Below are 12,311 nucleotides of genomic sequence, written 5' to 3' on the forward strand. Positions count from 1 at the left end.
GCTGCTGCCGTTCTCAAGTTAATGGCGGTGGACAGGATAGGGGTGGACACACTGTATGTATGTTATAAGTAGGATCGGAGTTTCTTACTTACCATGCAAACTACAGGCTCCAGCAGTTTATCACTGGCGACGTCCATCCAGGTCATCTCAATAGCCCCTGGGTCTCCGGGAGAGCAGGGAGTGAGGAGGTCGTCTATGATGACGCCGGGGTTGGTGCGAGACGGACCTCGTACCTAGCAACAAAGGCATGGACCTCAGTACGCACCACCCCAGCTCTGCTACGCACACAGCCCTCAGTCGCTGCGCTTTTACCTTTTTGAAGTGTGTGGCTGATTGCACCTTCCGCACGGGCTGCATGAGGGCATCTCTGACGATAATACTAATGTCTGCTCCTGAGTATCCATCCGTTTTGTTGGCCAGCTCGCGGATGTTTGCGTCGCTCAGACTGTGAGCCGTGTTGCCCAAGTGTAGCCGGAACATCTGAGCTCGGGCGGCCTCTTCCGGCAGAGGGATGTATATCCGCTTCTCAAACCTGCAATTCAGGACATCTGCGTTATTGGGGCTAAATCTTCTTCAAGCCAAACATCCAAACCCCCTTCATCTCCAAATCAAAAATATTTCCCGGATTCGTACATTCCTTTCCCAAAAAGCTGCAAAAACAATGGTGTATGCCCTTATTGTCTCCCACCTGGACTATTGCAACCCCCTTGGTCTATAGCCTACTTTCAAAAACTCTCGCACCCCTAAAATCTACTCTACTCGATGCTGCCAGTCTAAACCACCTGCCCCCTGCTACTCCCCGACCTCTCCCCTCTGCCAATCCATTCACTGGCTCCCCTTTGCCCAACGACTTCAGTCCAAAACCCTATAACTTTTCAGGTTTACCAAAAATGGCATTTTTACGCCAGTTCCGACACATTCATCATAATATACGCCCAAAACATACAGCACCCCCTGTCTGGTGTAACATCAAAGGCCCTCGCCCCTTACTCCTCCCCTTCATTAAAAATTGCTGAGAAAATCCCTGTATTAATGAATCAGGGTCAAAGTGTCACCTTTTTGCAACTGTAAAGAAGGGAATTTTGTTACTTACCGTAAATTCCTTTTCTTCTAGCTCTTATTGGGAGACCCAGACGATTGGGGTATAGCTACTGCCCTCCGGAGGCCACACAAAGCACTACACCAAAAAGTGCAAGGCCCCTCCCCTTCTGGCTATACCCCCCCGTGGTATCACGGGTTCTCCAGTTTTAGTGCCAAAGCAAGAAGGAGGAAGCCAATAACTGGTTTAAACAAATTAACTCCGAATAACGTCGGAGAACTGAAAAACCGTTCAACATGAACAACATGTGTACCCGCAAACAACAAAAAAATCCCGAAGGACAACAGGGCGGGTGCTGGGTCTCCCAATAAGAGCTAGAAGAAAAGGAATTTACGGTAAGTAACAAAATTCCCTTCTTCTTCAGCGCTCTATTGGGAGACCCAGACGATTGGGACGTCCAAAAGCTGTCCCTGGGTGGGTAAAGAGATACCTCATGTTAGAGCTGCAAAACAGCCCTCCCCTACGGGGGTGTCACTGCTGCCTGCAGGACTCTTCTACCTAAGCTGGCATCCGCCGAAGCATAGGTATGCACCTGATAATGCTTGGTGAAAGTGTGCAGACTCGACCAGGTAGCTGCCTGACACACTTGTTGAGCCGAAGCCTGGTGTCGTAATGCCCAGGACGCACCCACGGCTCTGGTTGAGTGGGCTTTTAGCCCTGAAGGAACCGGAAGCCCCGCAGAACGGTAGGCCTCTAGAATTGGTTCTTTGATCCATCGAGCCAGGGTGGCCTTAGAAGCCTGCAACCCCTTGCGCGGACCAGCGACAAGTACAAAAAGTGCATCGGAACGGCGCATGGGCGCCGTGCGGGAAATGTAGATTCTGAGTGCTCTCACCAGATCTAGCAAACGTAAGTCCTTTTCATACCGGTGAACCGGATGAGGACAAAAGGAAGGCAAGGATATATCCTGATTAAGATGAAACGAGGATACGACCTTAGGGAGAAACTCCGGAATGGGGCGCAGCACTACCTTGTCCTGGTGGAACACCAGGAAGGGAGCCTTGGATGACAGAGCTGCCAGCTCCGACACTCGCCGAAGCGATGTGATCGCAACAAGAAACGCCACTTTCTGTGACAGGCGAGAAAAGGAAACTTCCTTCAGAGGCTCGAAAGGCGGCTTCTGGAGAGCAACTAGTACCCTGTTCAGATCCCATGGATCTAACGGCCGCCTGTACGGGGGCACAATATGACAGACCCCCTGCAGGAACGTGCGCACCTTAGGAAGACGTGCTAGACGCTTCTGAAAAAACACGGATAGTGCCGAGACTTGCCCTTTAAGGGAGCTGAGCGACAAGCCCTTTTCCAACCCCGATTGCAGGAAGGAAAGAAATTTGGGCAATGCAAATGGCCAAGGGGATACTCTCTGTGCAGAGCACCAGGATAAGAAAATCTTCCACGTTCTGTGGTAGATCTTAGCAGACGTTGACTTCCTAGCTTGTCTCATTGTGGCTACGACTCCTTGAGATAATCCTGCGGACGCTAGGATCCAGGACTCAATGGCCACACAGTCAGGTTCAGGGCCGCAGAATTCTGATGGAAAAACGGCCCTTGGGACAGTAAGTCTGGTCGGTCTGGCAGTGACCACGGTCGACCGACCGTGAGATGCCACAGATCCGGATACCACGACCTCCTCGGCCAGTCTGGGGCGACGAGTATGACGCGGCTGCAATCGGATCTGATCTTGCGTAACACTCTGGGCAAGAGTGCCAGAGGTGGGAAGACGTATGGGAGCCGGAACTGCGACCAATCTTGAACTAATGCGTCTGCCGCCAGAGCTCTTTGATCGCGCGACCTCGCCATGAATGCCGGGACCTTGTTGTTGTGCCGGGACGCCATTAGGTCGACGTCCGGCACTCCCCATCGGCGACAGATTTCCTGAAACACGTCCGGGTGAAGGGACCACTCCCCTGCGTCCATGCCCTGGCGACTGAGGAAGTCTGCTTCCCAATTTTGTACGCCTGGGATGTGAACCGCGGATATGGTGGAGGCTGTGTCCTCCACCCACATTAGAATGCGCCGGACTTCTTGGAATGCTTGCCGACTGCGCGTCCCTCCTTGGTGGTTGATGTATGCCACCGCTGTGGAGTTGTCCGACTGGATTCGGATCTGCTTTCCTTCCAGCCACTGTTGGAAGGCCAGTAGGGCAAGATACACTGCCCTGATTTCCAGAACATTGATCTGAAGGGTGGACTCCTGCGGAGTCCACATCCCCTGGGCCCTGTGGTGGAGAAACACTGCTCCCCACCCTGACAGACTCGCATCTGTCGTGACCACTGCCCAGGATGGGGGCAGGAAGGATCTTCCCTGAGACAATGAGGTGGGAAGGAGCCACCATTGTAGAGAGTCCTTGGCCGTCTGGGAAAGAGAGACTTTCCTGTCCAGGGACGTTGACTTCCCGTCCCATTGGCGGAGAATGTCCCATTGAAGTGGACGCAGATGAAACTGCGCAAAGGGAACTGCTTCCATGGCTGCCACCATCTTCCCGAGGAAGTGCATGAGGCGCCGTAAGGGGTGCGACTGGCCTTGAAGGAGGGATTGCACCCCTGTCTGTAGGGACCGCTGCTTGCTCAGCGGAAGCTTCACTCTCGCTGCTCGAGTATGAAACTCCATGCCAAGATACGTTAGCGACTGTGACGGTGACAGATTCGACTTTGGAAAGTTGATGATCCATCCGAACGTCTGTAGAGTCTCCAGCGTAGCATGTAGACTGAGTCGGCATGCCTCTTGAGAGGGTGCCTTGACAAGTAGATCGTCCAGGTAAGGGATCACCGAGTGTCCCTGAGAGTGCAATACTGCTACCACCGCCGCCATGACCTTGGTGAAGACCCGGGGGGCTGTCGCCAGACCGAATGGCAGAGCTACGAACTGAAGATGGTCGTTTCCTATCACAAAACGTAGAAAACGTCGATGTTCTGTAGCAATTGGCACGTGGAGATAAGCATCTTTGATGTCTATTGAGGCAAGGAAGTCTCCTTGAGACATTGAGGCAACGACAGAGCGGAGGGTTTCCATCCGGAACCGTCTGGCGTGCACATGTTTGTTGAGCAGCTTTAGATCCAGAACAGGACGGAACGAGCCGTCCTTTTTTGGAACCACAAAGAGATTGGAGTAAAACCCTCGCCCTTGTTCCTGATGCGGTACAGGAACCACTACTCCTTCCGCTCTTAGGGAGTCCACCGCCTGCAGCAGGGCATCTGCTCGGTCTGGATGTGGGGAGGTTCTGAAGAACCGAGCTGGAGGACGAGAACTGAACTCGATTCTGTACCCGCGAGACAAAATGTTTGTCACCCACCGGTCTTTGACCTGTGACATCCAAATGTCGGAAAAGCGGGAGAGCCTGCCCCCGACCGGAGATGCGGAGGGGGGGGGCTGGAAGTCATGAGGTAGCCGCTTTGGAAGCGGTTCCTCCATTTGCTTTCTTGGGGCGTGCGTGAGCCCGCCAGGAATCTGAGACTCTTTGCGTCCTCTGATTCCCTTTGGACGAGGAGAATTGTGTCTTGCCCGAACCTCGAAAGGACTGAAACCTCTGCTGCCATTTTTTCTGCTGAGGTTTGTTTGATCTGGGCTGGGGTAAGGAAGAGTCTTTACCCTTGGACTGTTTAATGATGTCAGCCAATGGCTCGCCAAACAGTCTATCTAGATAAAGGCAAGCTGGTTAAACATTTTTTGGAACCAGCATCTGCTTTCCAGTCCTTTAACCACAAGGCTCTGCGCAAAACTACCGAATTGGCGGACGCCATTGAGGTGCGGCTGGTAGATTCTAGGACCGCATTGATAGCGTAAGACGCAAACGCAGACATCTGCGAGGTAAGGGACGCCACTTGCGGCGCCGCTGGATGTATGATAGCATCCACTTTTGCCAAACCAGCTGAAATAGCTTGTAGCGCCCATACGGCTGCGAATGCTGGAGCAAACGACGCGCCGATAGCTTCATAGACAGATTTTAACCAAAGGTCCATCTGTCTGTCATTGGCATCCTTAAGTGAAGCGCCATCCTCCACTGCAACTATGGATCTAGCTGCAAGTTTGGAAATCGGGGGGTCTACTTTTGGACACTGGGTCCAGCGCTTGACCACATCAGGGGGGAAAGGAAAACGTGTATCCTTAGAACGTTTAGAGAAACGCCTTTCTGGATGAGCGTCGTGTTTCTGGATTGATTCTCTGAAGTCAGAGTGATCCAAGAAAGCACTCAATTTACGCTTGGGATAGAGGAAACGAAACTTCTCCTGCTCTGCAGCTGCCTCCTCTGCAGAAGGGGCTGGGGGAGAAATATCCAACAGCCTATTGATGGCTGAGATAAGATCGTTTACCATGGCGTCCCCATCCGGGGTATCCAGATTGAGAGGGGTTCCAGGATAAGACTCCTGATCACTCTCTTCAGACGCATCACAGGGCGACTGATTGCGCTGAGACCCTGAGCAGTGTGATGACGTTGAGGGTCTTTCCCAGCGAGCTCGCTTAGGGTGGCTGGGGCTATCATCTGAGTCATAATACTCAGCCTGGGAAGCCGGGGACCCCCTTGCAGTCTGGACTAATTCCAACTGAGGGGGATTAGAGGACAGAGACCTCGCCGTGTCCATAGACGGAGCCCCAGTCATGGATTGCAAAGTTTCAAGGATTTTTGCCATAGTCACAGACATTCCATCAGCAAAAGCTGCAAAGTCTGTCCCTGACACCGGGGCAGGACTTACAAGCGTCTCAGCCTGGGTCACTACCCCTCCGGACTCCGGCTGGCGAAGCAGCACCGGATCTGAGCATTGCACACAATGGGGGTCTTTGGAACCTGCTGGTAGAGCAGCCCCACATGCAGCACACGCAGTGTACACAGCCCTAGCCTTGGCAGCCTTGCGTTTTGTGGATGACATGTTGCTGCCTCCTCAGAGCGATCTGGGGTATCCAGCCAGGAAGCGACCTCACAGTGCAAGAAATAACTAAATATATATATCTGGTGACACAGTACACCAATACACACTGAGGCACTAGAGGGGCCAGCTGAAAAGCCGCTTACCGCCCGCTTAAGAGCGGGTGTGTGGTATCCAAAAGCCCCCTAGTCCAGGTCTCCCAGAGCCTTGCGTCCTTCCTCCAGCCAGACTGCATGTAATGGCTGCCGGCGTCCTGAGAGAGGAGGGGGGGCGGGCCCTGGGCGTTCCTGGCTAAGAGCGGGAAGCCTGCTTCCCTCTGTGCCTAGTGAGAGGGCTGGAGCATGTAAATCAGGCTCCAGCCCTCGTCGCTGCGGTGAAACAGCGTCTCTCCCCTACCCTGATTGACAGGGTGGGGGCGGGAACGAAGCGGAGCTAGGCCGCAAAAGCCGGGGACTGGATTTATAAACGCCGCCGCCGTAAAAGCGCGGTCGGCGTGTCCCCGGCGCACTACAAGTCACAGCAGCGCCGCCCGGTCCAGCGGGGGGTCGGCGCTGCGTTCCCACACTACAAAGTCCCCCAGTAAACTGTAGGGACACCAACTCCCACGTTACGGTCCCCGGCGCACTACAACACCCAGCCAGCCCGGAGTGTGTCTGTGCCTGCCGGGGACACAGAGTACCTGTATGATGCAGGGCCATGTCCCTGAGTGTACTCATGCTCCGAATCCATCAGGTTCTATGGGTCTGTGGATGGAGCCCGGCGTCAGAGCTTAGAGGCCGGCAGGATCCCACTTCCACAGAGCCCTACAAGGGGATGTGGAAGGAAAACAGCATGTGGGGCTCCAGCCCCTGTACCAGCAATAGGTACCTCAACCTTACAACACCATCCACGGGTGAGAAGGGAGCATGCTGGGGGCCCTATATGGGCCCTCTTTTCTTCCATCCGAAATAGTCAGCAGCTACTGCTGACTAAAATCTGTGGAGCTATGCGTGGATGTCTGACCTCCTTCGCACAAAGCTTGAAAACTGGAGAACCCGTGATACCACGGGGGGGGTATAGCCAGAAGGGGAGGGGCCTTGCACTTTTTAGTGTAGTGCTTTGTGTGGCCTCCGGAGGGCAGTAGCTATACCCCAATCGTCTGGGTCTCCCAATAGAGCGCTGAAGAAAATATTAATATGCCGGAAAAGTAAATGATAATTAGCCACATATCCTACAATCTAGAAATCTCACCTCCTCCTGATGGCAGAGTCCAGCACCCAGGGGATGTTGGTGGCTCCTAGAACCAGGATGCCATCATTGTTATTTCCGACACCTGAAAAGCAAAGCAGACGGTCACCTCATGTGGAGCCAAGCGCTGCCAAAGGGAGTTGCATAAAAAAGGCGGTCGGCAGTGGCGTAACTATAGTCCGATGGGCCCCGGTGCAAAGTTTGAGCCTGGGCCACATGTTGGTCAGCTGTGTGGGTGGGGCATTGTAGCATTCTAAATCCTATATAGACATATGCGTTGCCCCTCCCCTTTAATTGTGTAGTACTAACGGCCCCCATCCTGGGCCACTTCCTCATAAATATGTCCCCCATCCTGGTGTATGACCTAATCATGGCTATATCCTGGCCTCATCCAGGTATACACGTCCCCCATAATGGCCCCATCCGGGTATACACGTCCCCGTCATGGCCCCATCCCGGTATACACGTCCCCGTCATGGCCCCATCCCGGTATACACGTCCCCGTCATGGCCCCATCCCGGTATACACGTCCCCCATAATGGCCCCATCCTGGCATACACTTCCCCGTCATGGCCCCATCCGGGTATACACGTCCCCGTCATGGCCCCATCCCGGTATACACGTCCCCGTCATGGCCCCATCCCGGTATACACGTTCCCTTCATGGGCCCCATCCCGGTATACACGTCCCCTTCATGACCCCATCCTGGTTTATGTCCCTATCCTGGCACACGATACCCCTGGGCGCTGCACACAATAAAAAAAAATAATAAACGATTATACTCACCTTCCTCCGAGGATAGCGGCGCAGTGCATGACGTCCATGTGGCCCACTTACAGAATGGTCAGCTGCTGGGTGCCGGCATATACTTTGCTCCCCATGTCCTGGATTATGGGTGTGGGGAGCAGTGAGTATTCATAGCCTTAATCGGCGGCTGGCACATTGCAGTGCAGGCACCCAACGAGTCTCTGTGCTGCAATGTATTTGAGCCGGATGTGCGCCCTCAGACACACATGTAGCTGAAACAGGCGCTGGGGCCGGCAGCGATCACTGCGACAGCGATCATTACGCCCCCGGCGGTCAGTGGTATGAGCCGCCCATCCAGCAGAGGACGTCAAATGCTGTGAGTGCAGAACCGATCCCTGGTGGTGAATTCTAAAAACGCATTGCTAATCCCGAGGCTCGTTACACACTGGTGTAATATATCGATCCTAGGCATGACGTGTGCGTACCTTGCATCTGCACCAGGAATTCAGTCTTGATTCTCCGCGCCGCTTCGCTTTCATTTTCATTCCGGGAGCCGCAGAGCGAGTCCACCTCGTCAATGAAGATAATTGAAGGCTTGTGCTGCCTCGCCAGCTCAAAAAGGTTTTTCACCAGCCTGAAAAACATTAAAAGCAAACAATATGATGTCTGCCTCAAACACCTACATGAACCCATGACGTCCGGACCACTCACTTCTCGCTCTCCCCCAACCACTTGGACATCAGATCGGAGGAGGAGACGGAGAAGAACGTGGAGTTATTGGCTTCAGTAGCGACGGCTTTGGCCAGGTATGATTTGCCTGTTCCTGGGGGTCCGAAGAGCAAGATGCCGCGCCAGGGGGTACGCTTCCCTAAAGGAGAACGCAGAGGTCACATCAAGGATATGTAGAAACGTGGAAGGATGCACCACAATCACTAGCAGATAAAACACTGATTACACTTATCATTTAAAGGGGTTTTCCACTTTTAGAAAACTGGACCCTGAACGTTGGTTGTCCTTAAAATACAAAAGCAGATACAACTCACCCTCCTCAGGTCCAGCACCAAATCTCAACTGCTGCTCCCGTTTCGGTATTTTTGCTGCAGCAGTGACGTCACATTGACAAGTCACATCACCGCTGCAGGCAGTGCAGTACACTGTGCTGCGGGCTTTGAGGCAAGGGGCCACCATCATGAAAATGTTGGTGGTGCGGACTTCAAATAATGGCGCCCGGAATCGGCGCATGCCCAGATGGAACTCTCTGCTCAAGATCTCATCTGCACATGCGCCGCCTCCCAGCAGCGGCCTTAAGGAGACTGGCGCCAGGAGGTGTTGCGTGCGCAGATGAGATCTCGGCTTGTGATTAAGCCAAAAGCTCAATCTCTGAAAGCGCCAATTTTGGGCACTATTTCTTTGAAACGCGCACCGCCAACAGTTTCTGGATGTTCCTCTTGCCTCACTGCGAGCATCTGGGACTCCTGCCGCATCGCCCTACTCCACCACCGCCTCTGACTCCTGTGACCCCGCTCCCTATAAGACACTGTGAAGGTGGTCTGAGCTGTAGTATGTTTGTGTAAACGTAATAAGAATATCTGTGTATGTAAATAATCAAAATGTAGATGTAGTTGTATAATAATCTGTCTATGTAGCAATCGCACAATACACAATGGTATTTTAATGTTCCCTTTATATACATACACACTAATATATAATATATATTTATGCACATACACATACATATATACACACACATTATGTATATATATATTATACACACTGCTCAAAAAAAATGTACAGGGAAGTTTTAAAAAACACAATGGTATTTTAATGTTCCCTTTATATACATACATACTGTATATGTCTATCTATATATATATATCTAGATATATATCTCATATATATTTATGCACACACACACACACACACACACACACACACATTATGTATATATATATTATACAGACTGCTCAAAAAAAAAATGTAAAGGGAAGACTTAAAAAAACAAATGGTATTTTAGTGTTCCCCTTATTTTTTTGAGCAGGGTATTATATATATATTTAGAGTTGAGCGGATCGGTCATAATCCGGGTCCGGCGGATCCGGATCGGGTTGCCGCCGAAGTCCGGATGCGATCTGGAATCCGCGGCCATGTAAATCAATGGGGAGCCGGATCCGGGACGAGAGTGAGAGTGAGGAAAAAAAAAAAAAACTGATCCGGATCGTGCACCCCGAATCCCGGGCACTGGTTGGACTCGGATCGGGCACTCAAACCGTGCGGATCCGGATTTTGCAGATCCGGGTCCGCTCAACACTATATATAATGCATTTTTATGCACAGCAGCGCCCGTTTCAAAAAGACTAACCTGTGAAGAGATGGGGGAACTTAATGGGCAATATCACAGCCTCTTTTAAAGCTTCTTTCGCTCCTTCCAGCCCGGCGACGTCATTCCACCGCACGTTTGGCTTCTCCATTACGATGGCACCTGCAGATATGAGAGTCAGTAAAGGACAAAATCTAAGGACACATTTATTTCGTCAGGACCTTCTCGCTCCTATTTAATGACTCCAGAGTGACCTAAAACGCCCACGATCAGTGCCAGTGTGAACCATAAAATCTCCACTCCTCCGGCACGTGTTAACCCTTACCCACCCTACCTTACCAGCTCTGTCTGATCCTCTTCAGCTTGCAGTCCATTCTACCCTTTCCATATTAGAGAATACTTTTTCTTTGTCGCTCCATTGGGAGACCCAGACACTTGGGTGTATAGCTTCTGCCTCCGGAGGCCACACAAAGTATTACACTTAAAAGTGTAAACCCCTCCCCTCTGCCTATACACCCCCCCGTGCATCACAGGCTCCTCAGTTTTTATGCTTTGTGTTGAAGGAGGCACACATGCACGCAAGCTCCACAATTTAGTCAGCAGCAGCTGCTGACTATATCGGATGGAAGAAAAGAGGGCCCATAACAGGGCCCCCAGCATGCTCCCTTCTCACCCCACTCTGGTCGGCGGTGCTGTTAAGGTTGAGGTACCCATTGCGGGTACATAGGCAGGAGCCACATGCTGTTTTCCTTCCCCATCCCTTAGGGGCTCTGGGTGAAGTGGGATCCTAACCGGTCACCATGCACTGGGACCGTGCTCCCTCCGCAGCCCCTGGGGGAATCTGCTGAACAGGAGACCGGGTATCGTCAGGGACAGGCCCTGCTACTGTGAGGTACTCTGTGTCCCCCTTGGGGACGGCGCATAGAGCGCCTGTGTTATGGACGCTGCAGCAGCTGCTGGGTGTGTTGGTGCGCCGGGACTACCGCGCTGACCGCGCTTGTTTGCCGGCCGCGCTTATAACTTTAGTCCCCGGCTTTTGCGGCCTAGTACCGCATACTCCCGCCCCCGGGCCTGCCAGTCAGGGGTAAGGGCGGGACGCTGCACTGGACGTCAGCGCTGAGGGCTGGAGCATACTTAGTATCCTCCTCCCCCCTCACTGAGCACCGTGGGGCACCAGATTCCCGCACTTTCTAAGGCACGCCCACGGCCCCCTCCTCCTCTCAGAACGCTGGCAGCCATTCCTATCAGCACTTCTGACGCTGGAGAACTTCAGAGGGGAGACAACACCGAGCTCCACAGCTCTGGGAGGCCCAGGCAGGGAATCTGGTGGTCACACAACCGCTGCAGGCGGTCGGTAAGCCGCACCTGTCACTAGGTGCTGGCCCCCCTGGGTGCCGAAGTGTATATTTATATGATTATATTGTATACATTTACTCTGTACGGCCGCACTATTGCTTTTGGCTATATACCCTCTCTGATTGCTCTAAGAGGAGACAACAGCATGTCGTCCGCAAAAAGCAAGGGTGCCAAGGCACAGGCTTACTTTGCAACCTGTACCTCATGTGCGGCTATGCTACCTGCAGGTTCCACCTACCCTCATTGTGTGCAATGTTCGGCCCCTGTGACACTCACTCAGCCGGAGCCTCTGCCACTGGTGGGACCCCCGGCCCAGGTGGAACCACCGGCTACCACTGTCCAGGTGACAGGGACAGAGTTTGCAGTATTCGCTGACAAACTGTCTGAGTCTATGTATAAATGGTCTGCTAAGATACTAGAAGCTTTGCAGTCCAGACCGGTAACACAGGCCCCGGGCACAGTTGAATCATTGACCCCAGGCCCCCCTCGGTTGGAGCAGCAAAGTGCTCCTGGGGCGACTCATAGGTCCCACGGTGAGGACTCCGACACGGACCGCAGTCCCAGACCGGCTAAGCGGGCTCGCTGGGAGCTTCCCTCGACCTCATCACACTGCTCAGGGTCTCAGCATGAGGACTCTCTGGAGGATGAAGCGGATGGGGCAGATCAGGGCTCTGATCCTGACACCGCTCTCAACCTTGATACA

The 12,311-nt window shown here is 52.9% G+C and overlaps 2 protein-coding genes across 2 annotated transcripts in view; both read right to left on the bottom strand.

Moving 5' to 3' along the window:
• PSMD7 (proteasome 26S subunit, non-ATPase 7) overlaps positions 1–12,311 on the bottom strand; it is a 627,368-nt gene that overhangs the window by 188,172 nt on the left and 426,885 nt on the right. The gene's annotated exons all lie outside the window — the stretch shown is intronic.
• VPS4A (vacuolar protein sorting 4 homolog A) overlaps positions 1–12,311 on the bottom strand; it is a 61,852-nt gene that overhangs the window by 17,232 nt on the left and 32,309 nt on the right. Inside the window, exons 5-10 of the mRNA XM_075326012.1 lie at positions 10,295–10,414; positions 8,647–8,803; positions 8,421–8,569; positions 7,192–7,273; positions 313–532; positions 93–233 (exon numbers count right to left, since the gene is read on the bottom strand). Coding sequence (XP_075182127.1) covers positions 93–233; positions 313–532; positions 7,192–7,273; positions 8,421–8,569; positions 8,647–8,803; positions 10,295–10,414 — 869 coding nt within the window. The remainder of the gene's footprint in view (positions 1–92; positions 234–312; positions 533–7,191; positions 7,274–8,420; positions 8,570–8,646; positions 8,804–10,294; positions 10,415–12,311) is intronic.

The sequence above is a fragment of the Anomaloglossus baeobatrachus genome, chromosome 10 (assembly GCF_048569485.1).
Source record: "Anomaloglossus baeobatrachus isolate aAnoBae1 chromosome 10, aAnoBae1.hap1, whole genome shotgun sequence".
NCBI lineage: Eukaryota > Metazoa > Chordata > Amphibia > Anura > Aromobatidae > Anomaloglossus > Anomaloglossus baeobatrachus.